The following is a 22,857-nucleotide window of genomic DNA, read 5'->3' as shown; positions in this document are numbered from 1 at the left end:
AGGCTACAAAAGAACCCCGACCGTAGCCGTGCATTTCGCCCGTAACGGTAAACGCTGCATGCACCTATTCGCCATAGTACGGCTTGCCTATCGTAAGATTTACGATATGTGACCTACAGGTACAATCTGCATCTGCCTAGAACTCGCGACTGCTTGGAGATAACGCGAAGGAATCGGGTACAGTAAACGAACCCCGCTGGGACAATTCATTGATAATCTCACGCAATCGCCCATCTTGTTCAAGAGTTTCATCGTTTGCTTCAATGGGAGCGAGCATTTGTAGTTGATTGGGGAAATACAGCAGAGGACAGACGAATTGACAAAGAGTGAAGAGTTGAAGATTTACAACTCCAACTCTTGGCTTCACCATGATTATCTCCAAAAGCGCCATTGCTTCGGGCATTTTACTCGCAGGCAGCGCGACAGCTCATCTACGGCTTCCCCCATTCTTTGCGGCCAAGCAACAGGCCTTGGGCCCTTCTGCCAAACCCCAGTTTCAAAGCTTCGGGTTCGGTGAGCAGCAGCGATTAACCGGCTCAAATATTGGAACAGCGACAAAATCCTCTTCAGAAGATGATATCCCCGCCTTCAAGGCCGGCCAGTTCACTCTGACGCCGCAAGATGATTCTACATGTGCTACGTATGGCGAATCGCAATGGACCGGCACCATCGACGTGACGGACTCGCATCGCCTCTTCTTCTGGTTCTTCGACAGCCGCAACGACCCCGTCAATGACCCCATCATCGTCTGGATGAACGGAGGACCCGGCGGCAGCTCAATGCTGGGCCTCTTTAACGAATTGGGAGCTTGCTGGCTCGAGCCCGGCGCAAACACCACGATTCCAAATGACTTTGCTTGGAACAACAACGCATCGGTGCTCTTCCTGGACCAACCCGCCGGCGTCGGCTTGTCCTCTCGCTCTAAAGATTCTCCAATCCCAGCATATGATCTCGACGGCGCATCCGACTTTCAGACCTTCCTCAACATCTTCTTCAGCGAAATCTTCCCCGACCGCGCCCGCCTGCCCATCCACATCGCCGCAGAATCCTACGGCGGCCACTACGGCCCGACATACTTGAATCACATCCTGAACTCACGAAGTCTCAACTCGCGCGACGCCTTCCGCGGCAACATCACCTCGCTGATCCTGGTCGACGCCGTCATCGACTTTGCCGCCCCTGCAGTGGGCGTGTACGAGTTTCTGTGCAAGGGCTATGGACACCACGGCAAGATTATGAACGACACGACGTGTGAGGCGCTGAGGCTGAGTGTGCCCAAGATCTTTGAACTGGGCAGGAATTGCGATGCCAGCAGTGATGGGTATGAGTGCTGGGGCATGATGACGTTTCTGGAAGAGATTGTGCATCCGTATTATTATGCCGAAGTCGAGGCAGGCAAGAGGAATCCGTTCAATGGTGAGTTGAAGAACCTTTCATGCTTCTTCTAAGTGTCTGGGCTGTAAATGTCTAATATTTGCAAAAACAGTCCATATTCCGTGTCCCAACTGGCCCTTCTGCGCAGACATCAGGAAAGGCAACATGTCGGCCTACATCAACCAACCACACATCAAAAAGGCCCTCAAGCTCCCCCCATCCTATGTATTCGAGGACATCGACCTAGTCCTCAACTCCGCCTACGTCCTCTCCAAAGATCCCTTCCGGACCACGACCCGCGAGCTCGCCCGCATCCTCGACGCCTACCGAACTCCCAACCTGGGCGACATCCGCGTGCTGGTTCTGCAGGGCAACGAGGACTACATCGTCAACACGCCGGGCAACATCTGGGCGTACGAGAACCTGCGCTGGAGCGGGCTGGCGGACTATCGCCTCGCGCCGTGGCGGGAGCTGCCGGAGAGCATGGCGGCGACGGGGTCGTGGAAGAGCTCCGGCCGGCTGGCGTTTGTGGCCGTGGACGGGGCGGGCCACACCGTGCCGGGGGATGTTCGTGAGGGTAGCTACAAGATTGCGCAGGAATGGCTCGAGGGAGGATGGAGGGCGTGAAGCAGCTTCAGGATGGGGGTTCTGGTGTAAGTAGTTTTTAGCAGCAAGTCCTACTTTGAGTAATACTGGCCAGCAAAGTCTTTAAGCTGTAAGCATGTGAGCCGAGGCTCATGTATAAAGACGCCAGATGAAGAGCAATCACAATGTATCAAAGCTAATGACAACTTGCATATAAGTCACCATCCCGCATTTCCGCTATTACCCCAGACCAAAGATCCATCTCGGACGTGGGGAATGACCAAAACAGTTTCTCTTTAGCTTCTTTAGCACCGGCCCGCGCTTCCAAGCCACTTCTCCACGCGGGAACATCGTTTCTTTTTTTTTGCCCTTCCCTTATTTTTTCTTGCTTTAACCTATTCGACTATTGCCCCTCACGCACGAGCCGAGGCAAGATCCCGTCTGTATGCGTGTGTCAGGTCAAAAACACAACTTGGTGGCGCACGATGCGAGGACGTTCCGTCTTATAAAATAGCAAGTCGTTTGCCACTCACTCACCGTCCACATTGTTTTCTTGAGTGATTATATTCTTCTTATGAGAGCCCCTTTTTTTGAATTCTGAGAACCTTGATTCTCAAAATACCCCGCCAAAACTTGCTTGTTCCTTGCAAACCTCCGTTGTGGCCATGACCGTCCTCAACACCGCACAAGCCCTCTGGGCCCGCCTCGTGGCAACCCACGATCCCCATACAATAGATTTCGTCGGCACTCTCATCATCCAATTCATATTCTGGTGGATCCCCTGCGTTCTCTTCGTCTCTCTCGACTCCATCGCGCCCTCCTTCTCCGCGAAACACAAGATCCAACCAGCCCCCAAACAACCCTCCGCCAACGACATCCTCCACTCCGTCCTCGTCTGCATCCGCAACCAAGTCATCGTCTTCGCCCTCCACGCCGCCCTCCTCTACGCCTCCTCCATCAAGGGCCAACCTCCCAAAATCAGAATCGACGCGCGCTTCCCCACGGTTCAAGAGTTCACCTACCACATCGCCGTCAGCGTGCTCGCCCGCGAAGTCCTCTTCTACACCTCCCACCGCATCTTCCACTGGCGGCCCTTGTACAGGCGCTTCCACAAGACGCACCACAAGTTCACCGCCCCCGTGGCTTTCTCCTCGCAGTATGCCCATCCCGTGGAGCATCTCATGGCAAACGTCCTGCCAATCTTGCTGCCGCCGCTGCTGTTGGGGTCCCATATCCTGACCATGTGGGTGTTTGTGGCTTTTCAGCTCATCGAGACATCGACGGTGCACAGTGGATACGACTTCTTTGCGGGGGCAGCTAGAAAGCATGATAGACACCACGAACGCTTCGAGGTCTATTATGGCGGAATCGGGCTCCTAGACTACGTGTTTGGGACGGATGAAAGAGAGGGCCCTAGGAGAGATAAAAAAGATTGAATTTGAGCATTTCACACTCTGGCCATGCCTTCATGATAAGTCATTTGGCAACTTGTTTGCGTTTTCTTGTATATAGCTCTCTTCAAGGTCAACCATGAAAGTTAAATTTTGCTTCATGGCATGCTTCACAGCTTTGTAAACACCATAATCACGTATTGCACGCTTAGACGAGTAAATAAACTCTGCTGTGTATCAGCTAGTTTTCAAAGAAAAGGGAAAAATAGAAAAAAGCAAAGAAAAACTGCCAACCAGAGCCCAAAGGCTCACCGAAAGAGCATATCATTTCTGAGTAATCATCTCATCGCGGCGTCGGTCGCCAGCAACCGCAAACACAGGAAGCAAACGCCGTTATCCCAAACCATGGGCGCCATCCTGACCGTGCTCTTCTTGATACAATGGTCAACCCAAAAAGTTAAGCGTAACCTTAATATACAACGAAGATGTACTTTGATTTATCAGAACAGTAAAGAGGACAAGAGACCATTCACACCCGACTACTTTTAACCTAAACCCTTGCACATGTTAATTAGGCCGACTTATACGTCTCCTTAATCTTCGTATACAAGACGGTATCGTAAAAGTTATAGTGAGAGTCCAACTCGCAGAACGGATGTTGCGAAAGAAGCACGTCGGCTGTTGGCCGCTCAACTGGATTCCTGCGCTCCTTGTTAGCATGTTTTCTCTGCCGTAGAGAATCCCCTCTTCAAAACTTACACTTGGAAGCAGTCCATCATAAACGCCACTGCGAGGTGGCCTATGGTCTCCTGGATGTCTTCGGGGATCGGGGGCGTCTCTCCGTTTGCAATCTTGTAGATGGCTCCGACGGCTTCCTCTTTGCTCCACGGCCGCCGTCCTGCAAACATCTCCAACACGACGCATCCCAAGCTCCAAATGTCCACCTTGGCACTATACCCTTCATTTTGTGACCGGATAACCTCGGGCGCCATCCAGAATACGGATCCCTGCATGTTGTTTGATTTGTCGTTGCCGTAGATATTGTCCGTCTTCTTAGAAATACCGAAATCGCTAATCTTACACGTCCCATCGAGATCCAGTAGAATGTTGTCCGCCTTCAAATCTCGGTGCAAAATACCTTCTCGGTGGAGATAAGCCAGCCCAGATAATGTCTGCCGTGTAAGGGATGATACAACCGATTCTTCAAACTTGCCGTGCTTGCGTAGGCATGAACCGATGCTGCCACCAGGAATATATTCTAGGAAGATGCTAATGCTGGTTTCTTTTCGTTCGCACCCCAGGTATTGTACGATGTTGACGTGGTCTAAATGTTGCATCGTGTCGATCTCGTGATCCAGAGCAGCTACGAGTTCCTTCATCTTACTCTTGTCTCCTCCCGCCGCTTTGGGGTTGACTTCAACTTCCTTGACGGCCAAGAATTCACCGGTTGTGGCATTCATACCCAGGTAAACGCGTCCATAAGTACCTTTGCCGATGAGCTGGCCCTTGAACCACCGGAATGTCGTCTGTCGCTTGGGCAAAGTATCTTGTGGGATGTCGCGTGGGAACACCATACCGCCGCGCTGGTCTGGCCGAATCTGCACAATGTTTGCGTTGAACATCTTGGTGCTCTTTCGGCGCATGATTCCGGTAGTAGTGGCAGCGTTGCCCGAGTTGTGCGGCGCGTGTGTGAATCGCTTGTTGGCCTCATGAGCACCCCGAGCAACTTCACGGATGGACTTCATACGCCCAAGACCGCCGGATCGCCTCATGCTCTTTTGAGCCACTGTTTGGATGGATGGGCGACGGTCCAGGGCCTTCAATGTCGATTCGTCGGAGCCAAGCGTATCCCCTCCGTCATAGACAGATTGGCTGGAAGACGCGACAGCGGGAGGAGGGTTAATATTGTCTTGATACATGGCAGGGGCTTGAACAGGAGGAGGCACAGTCTGCTGTGGCGACTCCTCGACTTCAGGGATCGGAGAAGTTGTCATCTCGGCTGAGACGCTGTCCTCAAGAACAGGCTCATCGAGGTCGTAATTCGGGAAGAAATCGTCGAGGTTGTTGAGCAAATCATCGGTGGGAGGTCGGTTAGCCCACACATCCTTCTCAATAAACGACTTGCGGCGGCCAAGTTTGACTTCCTTATCAGACTCCCAGGTTTCTGAGCCAGGGGTTCCAGGAGTTCGACGGGAACCATTTCCGGTCTTGGACCAATCGTCTGTGTTTTCACCTGTGGATTTGGGAGAGGTAAACGAGACCGAGAGAGTTTTGCTCTTCGGCCGCGAAGTATTCACAGTCAGGCTGGGCTTCTGTGCATGTCCAGGCCTGCTACTTGGCTCTTTGCCCTTTCCTCTACCGGAGAGCGGAATAGCAAACAAACCATCGTCAGAATCATCGTCGCTATCATTGGCAGGCAGCTGGCGGCCTTGGGCAGAAGAGGGCTGCTGGGTAACAGGTGGTTGGGTGAATTGGACGTCTGTATCAGTAAAGTCCAGGTCTGGGCCGGGGGATTTCGGGTTGGTAGGGGGTGGGGAGGACGGGTTTGCCATGGGCGGCGGCCGGGTTGAACTGGGGCTGAGCTCCGTAGGGGACGGCGGCCGTTGCCCTATCATGTTGAATTTAGTAATTGATTCTTCATTGCTTAATACTGAAGCCGCCAAAGGGGGCGAAGGGGCAGGTGAATAATCGGGCACAACAAAAGACATGTTTCCCGGACTCCAAGTAAGAGTTTTGGGAGAGCCCGAGCCAGGACTGGGCCTGGCCGAGCTAGGGTCACGAAAATTAACAATAGACATAGCTTTCTTACCTAGCGGCAGCTGCTGCAAGCCGTTGCTGGCTGCGATCGGTTGTGTTGAAACTCTGTTGGGCGACACTCCACGCGGCCCGTTGGCCGTTGATTGTCCGATAGCCCCCAGATTTCTGCCCATGCCAACCAACGCCGCGCCTACAAAGCCACCCATGCCCGCGGGAGGTATATTGAACTTTTGTTGTGGCGGCCTTTTACCACTCTCCGACGCCTCCGTTTCGGGCGACCCAGAGGAAGGCAGAGGATATCGTGGCGTTGCATGACCTTCAGCAACGTTGCCGTTCATGTGCCGTCCTGTCTTCTTGCTGAGTGAGTTCGCCTTGATCAGTGTTGCGGATGGATCACTTGGCGGTGCCGGTGGTCGTCGTTGGGGCAGGAGGTGTTCAGGCTTTCTGTCTTCATACGGCGACATTCGAGGCTGGTCGAAATCAACATTCCTACCCACAATACCAAAACCTACAACGGATTCAGGCGGCACAATCGGGCTCTCCTTCATCTGAGCCTGTTTTTTCTTTGCAAGGTATTCGCGCTGCTTCCTTGCCATCTCAGCTCTGTACTCGCTCGCCTCTTGAGCCAAGGTACTCTCATCCACCTTTTCCGACGTTAGTGTGTTTGATCGAGACGTAGGCGGGGACGAGCTAGATCTCTGGCGTCCATTGAGACGTGCATAGGCCTCTGCATCTATTCCTGGCGGGATGGCATCCGGCGACAGCAGCGTTGGCACTTCACTGCTCAAACTGGGAGTTAGTGCGTTATGTGAAGTAACAAAAAACTTGAGCGTCCCCGCAGAATCAGCCTTTACTCGCTTGGTGGTTAGAAGCCTTTGATCATCCAGAGGCTCAGTGTGTTCAAACTGGCCCAGCTCGGTAGTGTATATGAATGAACTCTCAATGTCGGGAAGACCGAGGTTCAAGCAGATGGCTTGACGAATATCCGCGGCAGTCTCCGCCTCCGTGATATCACACATACGGTAGTTCCAGTAATCCATAGTGGCCAAGACGAATATTCTGCCCTGGGTGGCATGGTGTTTTGGTCTGTACTGTGAAGTGATGCTAGATGTGTCCAAGTGGGCGTCACTCGCATCGGACCCATGAGTTGCCGTCGACACGGGCTTATAGAGCGCCGCTGGTGAAGTGGGGGAGTCGAGATCATCCGGCGAAGGAAAGGCACCATCAACTTGCTGGCGCTTTTTCCTGGAGAGGAAACTAAGGAAACTCTTGTTGTCTTTGGCAGATGAAGGAGATTCCGCATGCTTGTTAGAGTAACCGTCTTGACTTCTCGACGCGGACATTAACTCCGCCAAGCTCATGCCTCGATTCATTAGCCCAATTGCCTCTGGCGGAATTCCCGATCCATATATCGCGGCGTTAGATGCGGCTGAATCCGTACTATTCCTTGAACGATGGGTAAACTTGGATGAGCTTGGTGATGACGAGAGAATAGGAGTTGTGGCCGAGTGGAAGAGCGTGGGCTGAGGGGCCGGGCTGCCACCTGGACTGGCCGCATGTTCACCAGTAGGACTCTGACGTCCGAGTTCGAGGCCCTTTAAAACTGCTCTATGGTTCGCATCAGTGCCGTTTGTAGGTGGCATCGTTGTCGATCTGGTTTGAGAAAACCTTCGTGCGGCTATGGAGTTGGGAGGCACTATGGGAGACTCGATGTTGTCGGCGGCATCTGAGCCAGCAGTAGGGAAATTAGGAGGTTGGCTGGAAGCTGTAGATTCCTTCCGGCTGTGAGCGGGGACGGCTTTGGAAGCTTCGACGGGGCGGCCGGTAACGACACTCCTAATTAACCTCCGCATACGTTTTCCTTCTTCTCTCTCTCTCGGCTGATCCCACCCCGTTCCGCTGTTCGTACACTCCTGTGCCAATCGAGGATATACCCGCTGATGCATCATACCAAAGTTTCCACGACCGCCGTGGGCACTGCCCAGTTCTAAGAACTGCGCGCCATACAGATTTAGAGATCTGAACGTCTCTTGCCAGTCCTTGGAGAACTGGTTCTGTGCCAACCACAGCAGGACCTTGTCCAGCGGCCACTGGGCTGCTATTTCGGGAGGGATGGTGCTTGGCGCGGTAGCGGTTGTCGGTGCATTCGGTGCGTTTGGCCCTTTGGCCTGATTTCCTCCCATATATGCTTGCTGTTGTCTTTCATCCATTGACATCATGGTGCCAGTATCCGTGCCGCCTTGCGCCCACGAAGTTTGCGGTTCTTCTCTACCGAACGCTGGTATACCCACACCTTCGCCATATGTGTCCCCCGTCGGTATATACGTCGCGCTCATTGCATCGGTCTGGCGCGGAGGAGGAGGTATGGCCATTGCCTGCATCGCGGCGTGAAATTTATTAGGGTTATAGGGCTGGTGCTGGTTTGTTGGAGGCGGCGGAGGCACGGCGTAGCTCGGGCGACCATCATACAGACGGCCAAAGTTGCCGTGCCAGTTTGGAGCCTGCATCATGCCGCCTCCGGGAGGAGGGCCTGGCGGCGGCGGGATCATGACACCTTGGGCTTGCCCAGGCACAGCAGCATATCGAATCGGTGGGGGAGGCGGCACCATCATGTTCATCTGAGGCCCGACCATAGAGGGTGCCATGGCTGGAGGAGGAGGAGGAGGAGGCACCTGGAAGGGCCTCGTGGGATCGTTGCCCGAGACATGGCGTTGGCTGCCCTGATACATGATCACCAGCGAGAGAGGAGGACGCTTGCTTCTCGAAGATGGTTGACAGTGAGCAGTTCAGTCTCGCTCGGGGAAGCGATCGCGGCCGTCGCAGGCCACGGTCGATGTTTGGCAAGCGGCGCAGGGGATGTGGTGTTTATAAACAGACCAAGGTCGAGGATATCCGTCGTCGTCAACAGAGCCGTTCTCGAGGTTGTGGTCGACGTTGTTGGTCCCAGGTTCTTATCGGACTTGGCAAAAGGGCTCGGCGCTAAGCTGCGGCAGCTGGTCTCGGTATGGCCACAGCCAGCAGGCGCCAGCGTCCTGCAAAACGGTCGAGCGCGCGAAAGATGGACGAAGCTCGGGAGCACAGTCTGTGGTACGTCAGTGGCAGAGGTCCGAGTTTTGACCAAACATGAGCCGATGGTGGAACAAGGATGGATGCTGTACCTGTCGAAGCTTCAAAACATGAAAGGTGTGGATTCATGGAACGGTTACGGGATTAGTGGCTGGGGCTTGGTGGACCTGTGCTAGCACTGCCAGCTGGAAGCCCGAGCCCTTCTATCACCAACGTGCTGCCTGTAGATGGGATTGAAATGTTTGCCAGCACCCCAACTCTGTTAGCCAGCATTCCATTTCATATGCAAGTTTTCAACTAGGTACATGAGTGATGGATAATGATACCAGGAGGAACTCCCTTTAGAGGATTATAGCTCTAGTAGCAGATACTATGGAGGTTAAAACATCGATGTTCCCTTTGTCAAAAAACAGCACGCACGAGCACTGCCTCGCGATGGAGGTTAGCGGTGCTCCAGCGGGTGCTTGCTAGCGCCCACCTGCAAGAGTTTGGCCCCTCCTCAACCCCTGCCCGCCCCTGCAGCCCCCCGTAGCGTCGCCGCAATGGCCAATCAGCGGCGCTGCTGCAATCGGGCTTGGCCAAGATACGGACACAATCCTCAATACGACATGGCAATATGGAATGGATTCTATGGAGTTGATTCCTCTGGCCGTAATTTACGGGTAAACATTTGATGCAATACCGAACTCGAGTCCTGTGCCGGACGGAACAGCAAGCTACTGTACAGCTTATCGTCTTGTTGCTCTGAAGACGCCACATCGTGCGATTGACTTCTGATTGCGACGGAACCTTGAAACGTTGCGGCAACCAGCCTATCGGCTGTCGTACCACCAGCTCGAAAATGTTTATTCGTGTTCTTATATTGTCATCTCCACCGCCGCCTTGAAGTATCGTATCGTATCGCCGAGCCAATAGAAGGGAAGCCTATGCGTGCCAGATACGAGTAACATACAGTCAGCTTTCATTCTACACGTATCAAATTGGGCTGTTACAGGGACCGCTGATTGCGAGGCAGCCCGGCTTCACCACCAGGGAGTGCATGTACGTACTCACCTGCAACCATATCGCCGGCTTCAAGATTGCCTGCAAGGGAATTACGACGCGGGGCTGCGATCCGTCTTAGGCGCATGGATTGGATTCTATTTATTGCCGACGGTGGTATTAATAGTATCCTTGTGCATACATCAACATCACCCACCAAAGTACATGTACCATGGGTACGAAAGTCCTATCCTCACCTGATGTCAACACAAGGATCTTTTTTTCCAATAGCTTTCTGATTGATATAAATTTAACAGCTAAACGAAGAGCAGGGATATTCTTTTGACAGCTCAACGATTTTTTTTTAGCATCAGCACTATTTCTCGCCTCCGATGACTGCGATTACCGGTAACGAAGGTTACCGAAGATTGCATGGATACGGATGTATTACACGCTCTTATTTGAGCTCCGACAAAGGGATCAGTCAGTGCCCGTGTATATATATGCGACATACTGCTATCATGATCCTCTTCTCCGTTAGTCACGGCCGAGTCGAGCAATATTGTCAAATTGCTGACTGTCCCGCTCTCCGGCGGCCTTTATTAGCGGTCCAGTGTTGTGCATATCCCATGACCCGTCTCCTAGGGCTGACAGACCCGTCTCGGAGCTCATCCCCTCCGGGAGCTGGCTAATTTAGAGTGCATATCCTCCAACGAATGACGGCATGGCCATTGACTCCATGCAAGCAGGAATCAACTGAGGTAGGCTGGGGAACATCCCTGCAGGGGGGCGATACTCCTACTTGAGTTCTGTGTCTTCCTTTTTTCTTCCAAAAAAATTCAGATATACTAGCGGATAAATGTGGCTACATAAAACACGGGGAAACCCGTCAACGTTTGATACAAAGTAGGCGTCCAATAGCTATTTTAACGAATAATAGATTTGTAAAGGGCAACAGAAGTGAGCTGCTATAGATTAACTTTGCTTCTTAAGTCGTTGGCCTCAGAAGGTCCCTTTCAAATAAAAATTGCGGATGGCGTTAAAAAAGGGGAACAAGGAGTATGTCGCACTACATGTATTCGTGACTTCTAGTACCACTTAATATTATCGAAATACGCAATGATACGCGGGTTAATGCAAAGAGTTATATCAGTCATGGTTTACATTTTATATTAGGAGACAAATAGTCAAGCTGCCACTAGCATTCTCGCAATGTTATACCAGGCGGAAGTGCCTATCGGAGCAGCAGGTGTAAGCAGCGGAACCGTGAGGGGAATATCTACATTAAAAATCTCCAATATTTATTCTCTTGGAATCGATGTCAGGTTTCATTATAGAAAGGAATAAGAAGAAGAAGAAGATATATGAGAATTTAAGTCATACCTGGTTCCTCACTTACATGAACACACTAGGTCTATCAAAAACTATGGTATTTGGCAGAAGGAGTTGCAACCTACCTTACCAGTGAAGTAGAAGACAATTATACGTGTATTAAGACACAACGGATCACGGTAATCGATCCATTCGATCCATAAACTACACATACACAACGTCGCTCGTCAATTCAACAGCCGCGCGCTTGTTAATCGGCCTCGGCATTCTTTGCGGATGCCGAACTGGCCTGCTGCCCCGCCATCTGCGGAGTTACCCACCTACAATATTGCCCAAAGCAGCAATCAGTCTCTTCAAGGACCAGTCAAATTCGATTAGATGAGAATGAGTAAGTCATCTACGGAGTAGAATCAGTCCATGGTTGAATATGAATGTAGTATTAAGAAGGAACTCCGTCTAGCCAGTATGCATATATCTGTCCAGACATCCACGCATTGCCCAGTCTTGTCGTACAGTTTCGCGGCGTTTCTGTCGAGGTTACCAACATTGAACACACCTCGTCTTCACTCAATACCGAAATGTCTCGCTCTCTTCTCATCACCGGCGCCACTGGCAAACAAGGCGGTGCCGCCATCAGAGCCCTCCTTTCCAGGAACGCAGACTTCAGGCTCCTCGCCGTCACCCGTGACAAAACCTCCCGCTCGGCCCAGAAGCTCGCGAGTCTCTCTCCAAAGGTTACGCTTCTTCAGGGCGATCTCAATGACACAGATGCCATTTTTGGGCATGCAAGAGATCTGAGCAATTCATCTCCATGGGGCGTCTTTAGCGTACAGGTAATTAAGCAAAACAAAACTTTGTATCTATGAGACGCCATGGCCAATGTCACTTACACGTAAAAAAGGTCCCCAAAATGGGTGCACGCGGTGCCGAGGTTGAGCAAGTCCAAGGAATATCTCTCATTGACTCGGCTCTCAAAGCTGGTGTAAAGCATTTTGTGTACTCCTCTGTCGATCGCCATGGAGACAAGTCCATCAATAACCCAACCAACATCCCTCACTTCCTCAGCAAGCACAACATCGAACACCATCTCATCAACTCCACCAAGTCAAAGGATGCAATGTCCTGGACGATTCTCAGGCCCGTGGCATTTATGGAAAATCTCGACGGTGGTTTCGTGGGCAAGTTGTTTGCCACCGCCATAAAGGCGAGACTCTCGCAGAAGCCTCTCCAGCTCATTGCCACAGAGGACATCGGCAAAGTTGCGGCCGAGGCCTTTCTTCATCCGGAGGAATACAAAGGGAAAGGGATTTCACTAGCCGGCGATGAAGTCAATTTTCACCAATTGGCTGAAATCTTCCGCCAAAAGACTGGCGCCGGAGTGCCCGTCACTTGGAATATCTTGGCGAGCTTACTCCTAGCTTCCTCCAAGGAGATGGGTACCATGTTTTCATTCTTCGAAAAGGAGGGATATGCTGCGGATATCGAGGCGCTGAGGAGACAGTACCCAGAACTGAAAGATGTGAGGACGTGGCTGGAAACCAGCCCATATATGAAATGAGTTTCGGGGTAACGACTGGACCAATTACATCACAAGAACAGATATATGTGCCAGACTAGGGTGCATTTATTTGTTGAAGCGAGTCGACTTGTCACTTGTGAGATATCATCCGCATAATGGCCTAATTTCGAATCCTTCCAATGACGAATTTCCTTGGGTCTTCTGATAAATCACCACTCTGCTAGCTTCCAGATCTCAAAAATTAGATTACATCTGAATCTGAATCTCAGATTGACTTTTCAATAAGCAGGGATACTGCCCTGGTAAACAGGCTTCATAACCGAGATCGCGAAACGTGGAACTACCACTACGTTTGTGTGACGTCCGGATATAATTGATGTTTAAGATCTCCAAACAGCATGATAGTCGCCAAGGAAACCAACAAGTAGACGTCATGCTCGCCTATCGTCTGATTCATTACAGCAGGCCAACACAAGCTCATGAAAGCACATATCAATCCTTCAACACCAAGGTAGTTTAACTCACCTACACGTATACACACCAATATCTAGCGAAAAGTCTCAAATTAACCCCCATCACTCCATTTACCTCCTACATCAAAACACTTGTCAGTGTCTTCCAATGCCTTCCTTCCCCCTTTCAGTTATCCACACATCCAGCAAGCCTCGCCCGCCTCCCGGTCATGACATTCCTCCGCCGCCCCCAAGAACACAGCCTCTTACGGCATCCTCAAATCCATCAGAGTCATTCTGCGGGCGTTGCCCCCAATCACATCCCACGTCATGCTTCTAACAAAAAAAAAAAAAACCTTGACGATGGGACGCTCTCCTTGCATCAAGAATACATAAGCATCGCATGTCATGAAACTAGGACGAGGATTCTCCAGGGGGTTCATGGGATGGATGATTCATCTGGCTGTTGGCACAGGGAGCTGGATGTCGAAATTGGATGTCAACACAGGGGTCCTTGGATGGTTTAGTTTCTGGACTATTATGATTAACATATATTCCAAGGCCATGAATCTAGAAGCAGTACGTTGACCCAGAATAAAGATGCATTGATTGCTAGATCATACCAAGCAACGGCAGTACATTTACTTGGCAGAGAATTACAGTTGTACGACTAACACCGATCTTACATGTATGTGGTCGGTAAAGCACCGTAAAACCATTTGAGATCTGAGTGTCATGTATTCCGTCAGTCATACCTGACCCAAGCCCAAGTCTGCTATTCATGGATAATTAATGCAAGAAGCTATGTCTTACGGCATTCGTCAGAAGTACGTCTATATGGGCCGCAGCAACAGTCATTAGGGAAGAGTACATATGTATGGTGTAGCCAAATGTATATGTCTTCTGCTACCGATGCATGATTCGTAGTTGCTCAGAATGCTCTCATCATACTCCTGTCCAAAAATGGTCAACCCTCTATACCATAAAAACGACACCGAAACATTCAAAGTGGTTGTGCGATCAAACGTCGTAATAATGCTCCTTAACCCCAATGCCCCTGCTGATTCTGCAGCTAATCATGCCAATGCAACACGCTCAAAAAGCACAAAAAAAGAGAACGCCAAGATAATAATCCTTCCCGTCGTATACATGTATCCTAAGCCACCACCTTGCCACTCCCCTCAATAAGAATACTACCTTAATACAGACGCCCAAACTAGAACCCCGGTGAGAAAACAGTCATTGTAGATTTGATTAGTAGAAACAAGCAGTGTGTTATTCCAAATCTCATGAGCACTTTTTGGTGAGGGATATGAACAGGGCCCCATGTAGCGGTCGGCTTTTCGTCGTCCGCGTTCTCCGGAAGTGTCCAGATACTCTTGGTTGTCTAAGACCTCGGCGGAATTTATGGGGTAGTCAGAGTAGCGGTGGAGCGGTGAGGACGACTGATGAGTTCTCCAGCGTCAGTGCGGCTTCGCAATTCGGCGAATCGAGTGGAGGTCGTTCAAGCGTCGTGCCTTGGATATGCAAACTAGTAGTGGTCGCATGTGTTGTAATACTAGTCGGCCTCTCAAGCCTCATCATTCGTTATTTTCTTTCATTATTCCGCTTTCTTTCGGCCAAAGGGACATATCCAAGAGACTGATTGGCCGATATATTCTGGTGCATCAACACCCTTGCCGCCATGCCCATCGAAAGAGTCGTCGGTGAAAATCGCTAAACGGGCAGGCAAAATGTCTCAGCCGGTTATTGGCCTGTTGCCATCATGGGCTTACGTGCGTATACAACGTAGCTGCTGGTCGTTAGCAAATCTCTCTTTGAGCCTAAATAAATGCGCGCATTAAAAAAACTTGATCAGCATGCGTGGACTTACTAGGGCCAGTAGGCGTGGACGCCCAGATCACGCAGCTCCTTTCGTAGCATGGCAGAAATCACCAGAATCTCCTCTTCTGACCAGCCCAGGCTCTTTTGGAATAGCCGCATCGTCAAACCCTCCAGGTGATTCATCAAGTTGTGTTGCTCCCAGGCTCCAATGAGTTTCAGGCGCTTATCCTTAGCCCAAGGAGTGCAAGGCATCTTATACACCTCCTCAGTCACACATTCGAATCCTCGCTCCTCAAACCACTGTTTAAACCGGGTCGGATCATCCACTGGAGTGCCGAATCTTTCGCATGCCGTCTTGGTTAGATTTGCCCAAGACCGAAATGTGCTATCTTCGGGCAGAGTGCCATCGTCGCATTGTAGTAATCCAGTGTGACACTGGAATTCGATCCACCCGCCAGGTTTTAGATGTCTATGACTATTGTTAGCCCTTGTAAAGGGGAGAGTTTTGCGATAATTATATGGTTCTGGGTGAATTTGCCGTACCTGTATGCTTGGTCGATTAGTTTCGGAAAGTTTCGCACAGATAGGATGAGATCTCGAGAAAAGATGAAGTCGGCACTGTCAGCCTTCCACGTCCACGTCTGCTCGATATCGTCAAGTTCGAACTGGCAATTTGGCGGTACCCTTCACAAACTCATCAGCGTTGTTATGCTAAGCGTAGCTCTCTTTCAAACATACCATTGCGGCTGTGTAGGGGCTATATCAACACCAACAACCTAGAGAAAGGGATGTCAGTTTCAGCATTCCACATCCATCGTCAACTATTCATCTCAGGAGCGAGTCGTACCTGTGCCCCTGGATACTCATCCGCGACCTCGACACACCATATCCCTTTAAAAAAAACTATATCAGCAAGCGGCCATGCGGTAAATAGGCTTGTAGTCGAATTACCTGTACCACATCCCAGATCCAGAATCCTCTGTGGGTTTTCGTTAATCGGTGATAGAAAACGTCGTTGTTTCAGGAGGGAGAAATATTTCTGGTGACACAGATCCATGCGGTCAAGTTCCTGGTCGTCCATGGGGAGTCCATACTCTGTGCAAACAGGGTCGCATTAGTACAATACTCTCGCAGCCAGAGAATGGTAATCGAAGAGACGCCAGTAGAAGAATGAAGAAGAATATTATTATTACCCTCTTTCCCATATGCAGCGTAGATGCGCTGGCCTTCTCCCACAACGCCATGAAGAATAGATGAGGTGACGGAAGTTAATGAAGATTGGAAGCTTCCAATGTCGTTACCCTGGTCAAGTTAGAAGGGAATCCCGGCATGTGCAAATGATAGTTGACAAGCCACTCACCTCGTCGAAGTCATCCGGCGGTGACACCGCAGACTATGCCAAGCGCGCGTGTTAGTAGTTGACTTGACCAGCCTATTATCGCCGACGTAGCGTTGACAATAGACAGTCCAATCTCGTCGTACACACCTCATCGGGGGGGATCATTCCGGACGGCTCTGTCATAACAACTAATGAAGGCCGTCTATCGTCCATGCCAAAGCACCAATCTCGAGGCCAAGAGGCAACCCTCCGGCGAAGTGACTCTGCGCGCCAGTGGCTGGCGTCAGAGAGGTTTAAACGTCGACTTTGCAGAGATGAAGCCCGACTTTGCTCTGCTTTTTCCCCCTTTCATGAAAAGTCCAGGTCCGGTGAGCTGCAGCGGCGAAGCGTCTCGGCCAACTTGGTCAACGTGTGGGAGGGCTGGTCGCCGGTTGCAGCAGTAGTTGTTAAGTTAGGCTGCACAGGGAAAGGCGACAAGCAGCTGGTGGGCAATAGTTTAGGCAATGGGGCATGCGAGGCGATGGAGTTTGTGAGAGCGTGGCGTCTTTTTTGGCTTTGGCTTTTTGGCTTTGGCTTTGGATTGGAATTTGGCTTATGTTATTTTTCTCTGAGAGTTTTGTGTTTCCCTTGGAGTACCTTGTACTTCGTCCCCGGGCGGGATGCGGAAGAAAAGTGGCGGTCCGATATGTCCCCGGGACAGTAGAGTTTGATGCAGGAGTCGAAACGTCGTCTCAACAAGTCAGAGATGAAAAACACCGGCTATCTGTCTGAGGAAAAAGAAGATTCGAAATCTGACCCTGAAACGGAGCGGGCCGGCCTTGCTAGAAGAGGCTACAAGTGTTGAATGGCCCGGCCTCTCTCCTCTCAACCCATCCACGGGATGCTGGTGCGCAGCATAGACGAAAGAACAGCTGGAGACGGGGGCTTGGCCGGGCAAGGATGGGGCTTGCTGTTGCTGAACACTACAGGTATGTGCCAGGCGAGAGAAATCATGGACGGGGGGCGAGGGCAGCCAATTCCTCTTGTGGCCGCTGCAGAATATTACCCTGGTCAAGCCCACTTCAAGGGTCCCGAAGCGGATGTCAGGATGGCCGAGTCATGTGTTAAACCCGCTTTTTGCACCCAGGAGACGGACGAGCCAACAAGTCTATCAAGCAAAGAGAGGTGCACGATAGGCTCTGTCGAACGATTTGAAGGGAGAGTACGGAGTAGGGAGGCGTTGCATGTCCCAACGGCACAAACAAAGGTGAGGATGAGATACGAGTTGCGTGTCTAATATTGGGCACGCAGCAACTCGGAGCTTAGTACGGGCATATTCATCGTGCCAACAACCATCCACGAGGACATGCACCTACTAATGCTCTGCTAATACAGATACTAAGACATCGGTCCTGCATCCATAATATGCGAGGGCTGTACCTGACCAGTACGAGTTCTCCGTGCATTCATCGAGGTGGTATTGCCGCAGCATCGTGTCCATCACTGGCGGCGACAACACCCCAGCCTGCATACAGGCACATACAGCCTAGACGCATGTACGGGTTGCTCTTTTTGATGGTAAGCATGCGCACAAACATCCTACAGGCAGTTGCATTGTATCCGCAGCTGGAACAGAAGCTTCACCACCTTGCTGGGGATAGACAGCCGCTCGGGGGTTCCATGAAAGGAGATGCCAGTCATGACAGCCTCAAGACAGGATCACGGTGGTCCAGGCTTCGGCTGTCGATGATTGACGCAGCTAATAATACGCACGGGGGCCGAGGGATATCAATGCCATGGGAACTCCAAGGTGGTTGAGGTGAGCCATTAAGAAGTGCCGAGCACCACCCTAACCCACACAGGCACAGGCACACACTAAACAGCAACCACTACAGTGAACATCAAACATCCATCGACCGTTTGGCCCTATCCCGCACCTAGTAAATTGCTGCAGACTTCCATTGATCCATGGATGCATGCTCACTCACGGTAGGGCTAGCAGGCAGTATGAGGCCAATGTGACTGGCTGGGTAAACGGGGACGGCACCCGGAAGAGCAACCAACAACCAACAGCGCCTTGTTATAGCGCTCTCCAACTGGCTGACAGGGGCCCGAGCCGCTATTTTCGCTCTCCCGCCCCGCCCCGGGGCTAAAAGGCTACTAGCGTCCAGCGGGGCTTACAAGTGCTGCTCAACTTTGCGGACAATTTTAGCCACGAGAGCTCACGCGGCGGCCAACTCAACTCAAATCAACCTAATCAACCTAATCAATGGCAACCTCGCTACTACAAACTTGGTGCAGACTTCAAACAGAGGCGTCTCGGCAATTGGCTCCTCAGCCGCCGCCGGGGAAGCAGCCGCTGCATCATCGCTGAGACGATGCCGGTTCAAAGACAAGCGTGGAAGCCATTCCCGACATGGGCCAATCTGGGGCAGTTCGCGGAATGGGCTCCGTATGGATTACGAGAACCGAGTCTATACGATGTTGGCAGATCATGGCAGATTCCACAAGAGCCACTCTCTAGCTTCCTTGGCCGTTAGTGCTTTGTCGTGCAACACGCGGCTGGGGGGCTTTTTGCTTCGGCTGAAGACAACGTTGGTCGACCAAACGTCGGAAGGGCCGAGTTCCAGATGCACAACTGCCCCCTAGTCTCGCCGCAATTCGGCTGCCTCGCACTCGTTTGGTGAGCCCGGAGAGACACGCTGGATAGGCCGGGAATACAGGCCGAGAGCGGTGTACAAAATACCAGCGCAGCTCAGCTCGGGAGCATTACGATGTATTCGTACGGATTACGAGGTACGAATGCAGCAGTCTGCTGCGCATTCAGCAGGCATTGCGCATAATCGTCAGGCACTGCCTAGTCAGGTTCCTGGGCAAGCCGTATTCAGTGATGGATATCAAAAACCTGGAGAGAACCTTTGGATACAGCATTGCCCATGCCCTGATCGCCACGGCTCATTAGCCTTGCCTCTATCGTCCGCTGGGGCCGGCCGGGCGATGGGCAAATTGTGGGCATTTGCCCGCATCAATGGAACGTCTTAACATTGCCTGGATCCTTTCTTTCATTGGAGAGATTACGCGGCAAATACCACGAGCATTACTTACTTGCACTGGCTGCATGATGAGAAGTACGATGAGAACTTATTCGCATCTACAGACCATACCCGTCGTCGTTCATGCGAAGCGTCAGCGCCTTGGCATAGGTGACACTCTTTACTAACATGCTCGTACAGGTCATTACACGACGACACGCAACACAGACGCCGATGTGTATCACAGAATGCTTGGTGCTGAGTAACATCACCACCTGTACTCTTCAAGTTGGCCGACGTCTTACTCACCTACGGGTACGATATAAAAAGATACAGGGGATGTGAGAAGACGGCCCTACCCGCGTCTCACTCGGCAGTCTGACCCTGCTGTCATCCATCGATCCCGTCGAGGAAATGGCATCAATGCCTGCCCGCGCCCGCAACAAAACCTTGTGCGAAAATGGATTGTCTGGCCGCCAATAGTGTCCACTGCCAGTTGTCTGGTCCGTCGATGGCGCGACTGTTTCCACGTGGCCTTAAATTGCCGAGACTTGTCACAGCTATGCTGTGTGTGTGTCGTCGTTCTGCAAACTGAATACTCGAAGAAGCAGGTACCTGCTGCTCTCAAGCGATACTCCCACACCGCGCTCCGTATGACTCCATGTTGATACAGCTACTCGAATGGGTATCATACTACTACTACATGTATGCACTCGGAGAGCATCATCCATCTGCATGTGCATGCGCATGTGGAATGGCATAGCGCCGTCGCATCCGTCTCTCGATACCACCTAGCCAAAGGACGACCTAGCTAACGAATGCCTTCTGTGCCGGCTCAGCATCTTTTTCATGCGTCTCGCATGTCTGGCTGTTAAATGGCCTCGGCGTTCCCTACTGTACGTCGAGCAGGGGTTCCAACCGACCAGGACAAGCCTACGATAAGGTAGGATCAGGCGCAACATTCACTCAATTCGGAGCCCTGGCACACCATCCCTCATGCGGTACTGCCTCCATCCACTCCCCTGGCCTATGTGTATGTGCAGCATCTATTGCCTGTAGGTGGTATGGAGTGCTCTTCAGGTACATGGTATTGCAAAGTACTCCGAAACGAGTAATTTTGTCATGTCAGCGCCTATTACCAGAGAAACGTCTATAGATGCCAAGATTTCAAAGATCCAGAGTGCCAAGAAGCCTTGGTGCTGCAAACAATAATTCCAGCAATCACAGATCCTTTTTTTTTCCCCGCCAGTTGTCCTATTTTGGAAATATTCTCATTATCTACCAATATACTCATACTCCGTATATCAGCCACAATGCTGCCCTACGAGAACCAAAGAGGAATCGCAAATGCGAGACTCGTATCATTAAACCAGTCGTAATCAAGATTCCATTGCGACGTTGGCTTGGTAAAAGTCTAAAGGCCGCTTTCTCAGCGCTGCCTGGCGCCCAGAAACCTTCAGATCTGTTTTAGATCTCATCACACGCACACATGCATACACACACAACTCACCTCAGCAAAGTGACAGCCCACTTTCATGTGATTTGATTTTGACGGCCGGAAATTCAAGGTCGTCATCTTGTGCTGAGACAAATTAAATCTCCCGAACTCGCATGACGTATCGCGAGGCCTTCTACATGTATCTTGCTGTGATGAGGCGTCTTTTCGACTGGGGTTGAATCTTGAGGGCCTTGGCTTGCCAAGCTGGACACTTGCACGGGAATTAACACTCGTATGAGTTGAGAGAATCCGGCAAGGATAGTGATGCGTGGAATCTTTCTTTTCTTTTTTCGTCATTGCTGTTGTACATGCCATATTCGTACATTCTTTTTTCCCCTCCCCTCCGGCCACATCTATGCGTAAAAAAGTCATGAGTTTTATATCTTGCCAGTCAACCAATCCCTCTCCTTGTTCCTCGCCGCGTTTCCGTAGCCCGTCACCGGCAAGTCACGCTTCTTCAGCTCCTCCTCAATCACCTTCCAGCGTCCCACGGCAACCTCCTTGTCGATGGGGCCAATCTTCTTCTCGTGTAGCTTGACGTTGGCCAGGTCATTGAAGGCGTTGCGCTTCTCGAGCATCTGGGCAAGTTTTAGCGGCTTGGGGTCTCTGGTCGCAAGGGTCAGGATGTGCTTGGCGGTGTTGGCGGCGGCGAGTTTGGCGTCTGGGATGAGGATTCCGGTGAGTTGATAGAGGCGCTTGCGGAGCTGCGTTACACACAATTAGTATACTTGCCACATATAACCATGATTTTGAATCGCCTCTCAATGGGAATGACATACCGCAAATCGTAGTGAGTCATCCAACGCAATGTTCTTCCAGGAAGAATCCCATGACTTAATCATCTCCTTTGCCTCTTCAACGGTCACAATCGTCGATGATTCGGCCTCTTGAGATTCACTCGTCAAAGCCTCCGCAATCGATGAAGCGTCTCCCTTCAAAGTAGCCTTGCCATCCTGCACCTCAACCTGCACAGCCAATGCCTGGTCCAACTCGACCCTGGATCCTCCCTCAGACCACTTCTTCGTAGCCCATTCTGAGAAGACGCCCGTCTGCTGCAGCGCCAGTGCCTCAACAACAGCTCGTCGCAGGTGAACCTCCAGGACTTCCCTTTCTACAACCTTGTCCGCGCTGCCGAATCCCTTGAAGGCACTCTCGTCGCCCCAGTGTCCTGGTTGCTCCCACCATGTGTTCAACGCCCCAATCTCCTCCAACCCTTCGGCATCCGTAGCGGGCACATACGATGGGTCTGCCGCCTGCACCTCCTTCTCCGCCGTCGCCTCGGTCCTCCTCGCGGGCAGAGTCAGTCTGGACTCTTCCACGGCCGCCGGCGTCTTATCCTGGCGCGGCCGGCTCTCGAGTGCCTCCTCGGGCAGATTCGACTGGGCTTCGGGCTCCATCCTCTGCGTATAGGGATCAGCCGGACCGGGAGCCTCGCCCTTCCAGAGCTTTCCCCGGATCCATTCCGTGTTCTTGCTGTGCGCGGGGCCGGTCGTCGAGATGGCGCGGGCAGCGGCGAAAGAAGGTCTGGATGCGGCGCATTGTGACGGGATGGCCAATTGCAGAGACTGCAGTCTCCGCATCCTCGTTATTCGTGCCATAGGCGAAATGTGTAAAGGGAAAACGCCGTGGTTGAAATCTCCCCAGCGTCGTTCGATTAGAATTTTGATAAAGAGGTTCAAAGCGAATTGCAACTTTTCCTGATATGGGGCCACAAGTAACGACAGCCGA

The 22,857-nt window shown here is 51.6% G+C and overlaps 7 protein-coding genes across 7 annotated transcripts; 4 read left to right on the top strand and 3 right to left on the bottom strand.

The window, feature by feature from the left end:
- The first annotated feature begins 245 nt into the window (after positions 1-245).
- On the top strand, positions 246-2,163 carry V8C40DRAFT_251308 (Alpha/Beta hydrolase protein). The gene is made up of 2 exons (XM_083217160.1): positions 246-1,416; positions 1,487-2,163. Exons 1-2 carry the CDS (start codon positions 369-371, stop codon positions 1,999-2,001), a joined length of 1,563 nt encoding a protein of 520 aa, XP_083070966.1. The 5' UTR covers positions 246-368; the 3' UTR covers positions 2,002-2,163.
- V8C40DRAFT_60895 (fatty acid hydroxylase superfamily-domain-containing protein) lies at positions 2,037-3,743 on the top strand. The gene has a single exon (XM_083223195.1). It carries the CDS (start codon positions 2,625-2,627, stop codon positions 3,393-3,395), a length of 771 nt encoding a protein of 256 aa, XP_083070965.1. The 5' UTR covers positions 2,037-2,624; the 3' UTR covers positions 3,396-3,743.
- Positions 3,380-9,297, bottom strand: V8C40DRAFT_251303 (uncharacterized protein). The gene is made up of 4 exons (XM_083217159.1): positions 9,266-9,297; positions 6,160-9,189; positions 4,110-5,958; positions 3,380-4,051 (listed from the first exon to the last, which is right to left on the bottom strand). The coding sequence occupies exons 2-4, from the start codon at positions 8,834-8,836 to the stop codon at positions 3,922-3,924; spliced, it is 4,656 nt and encodes a 1,551-aa protein (XP_083070964.1). The 5' UTR covers positions 8,837-9,189; positions 9,266-9,297; the 3' UTR covers positions 3,380-3,921.
- Positions 9,298-12,064: 2,767 nt separating this feature from the next.
- V8C40DRAFT_268167 (NmrA/HSCARG family protein) lies at positions 12,065-13,044 on the top strand (the record flags this gene model as incomplete). The annotated part of the gene is made up of 2 exons (XM_083219935.1): positions 12,065-12,319; positions 12,388-13,044. 2 exons carry the CDS (start codon positions 12,065-12,067, stop codon positions 13,042-13,044), a joined length of 912 nt encoding a protein of 303 aa, XP_083070963.1.
- Positions 13,045-15,152: 2,108 nt separating this feature from the next.
- Positions 15,153-17,117, bottom strand: V8C40DRAFT_60809 (S-adenosyl-L-methionine-dependent methyltransferase). Its single transcript, XM_083223194.1, has 9 exons — positions 16,768-17,117; positions 16,642-16,674; positions 16,475-16,583; positions 16,233-16,376; positions 16,129-16,172; positions 16,020-16,057; positions 15,825-15,965; positions 15,331-15,750; positions 15,153-15,249 (listed from the first exon to the last, which is right to left on the bottom strand). The coding sequence occupies exons 1-9, from the start codon at positions 16,831-16,833 to the stop codon at positions 15,204-15,206; spliced, it is 1,041 nt and encodes a 346-aa protein (XP_083070962.1). The 5' UTR covers positions 16,834-17,117; the 3' UTR covers positions 15,153-15,203.
- Positions 17,118-19,270: 2,153 nt separating this feature from the next.
- On the top strand, positions 19,271-19,732 carry V8C40DRAFT_60788 (uncharacterized protein). Its single transcript, XM_083223193.1, has one exon. The coding sequence runs from the start codon at positions 19,402-19,404 to the stop codon at positions 19,639-19,641; it is 240 nt and encodes a 79-aa protein (XP_083070961.1). The 5' UTR covers positions 19,271-19,401; the 3' UTR covers positions 19,642-19,732.
- Positions 19,733-21,506: 1,774 nt separating this feature from the next.
- On the bottom strand, positions 21,507-22,709 carry V8C40DRAFT_276258 (mL50 family ribosomal protein; the record flags this gene model as incomplete). Its single annotated transcript, XM_083220819.1, has 2 exons — positions 21,507-21,833; positions 21,909-22,709. The coding sequence occupies 2 exons, from the start codon at positions 22,707-22,709 to the stop codon at positions 21,507-21,509; spliced, it is 1,128 nt and encodes a 375-aa protein (XP_083070960.1).
- Between the last annotated feature and the right edge of the window lie 148 nt (positions 22,710-22,857).

Source organism: Trichoderma camerunense (assembly GCF_050948025.1).
Source record: "Trichoderma camerunense strain CBS 138272 chromosome Unknown V8C40scaffold_14, whole genome shotgun sequence".
Taxonomy (NCBI): domain Eukaryota; kingdom Fungi; phylum Ascomycota; class Sordariomycetes; order Hypocreales; family Hypocreaceae; genus Trichoderma; species Trichoderma camerunense.
The sequence above is the reverse complement of the archived record's forward strand: the minus strand, read 5'-3'. Positions and strand labels throughout refer to the sequence as shown.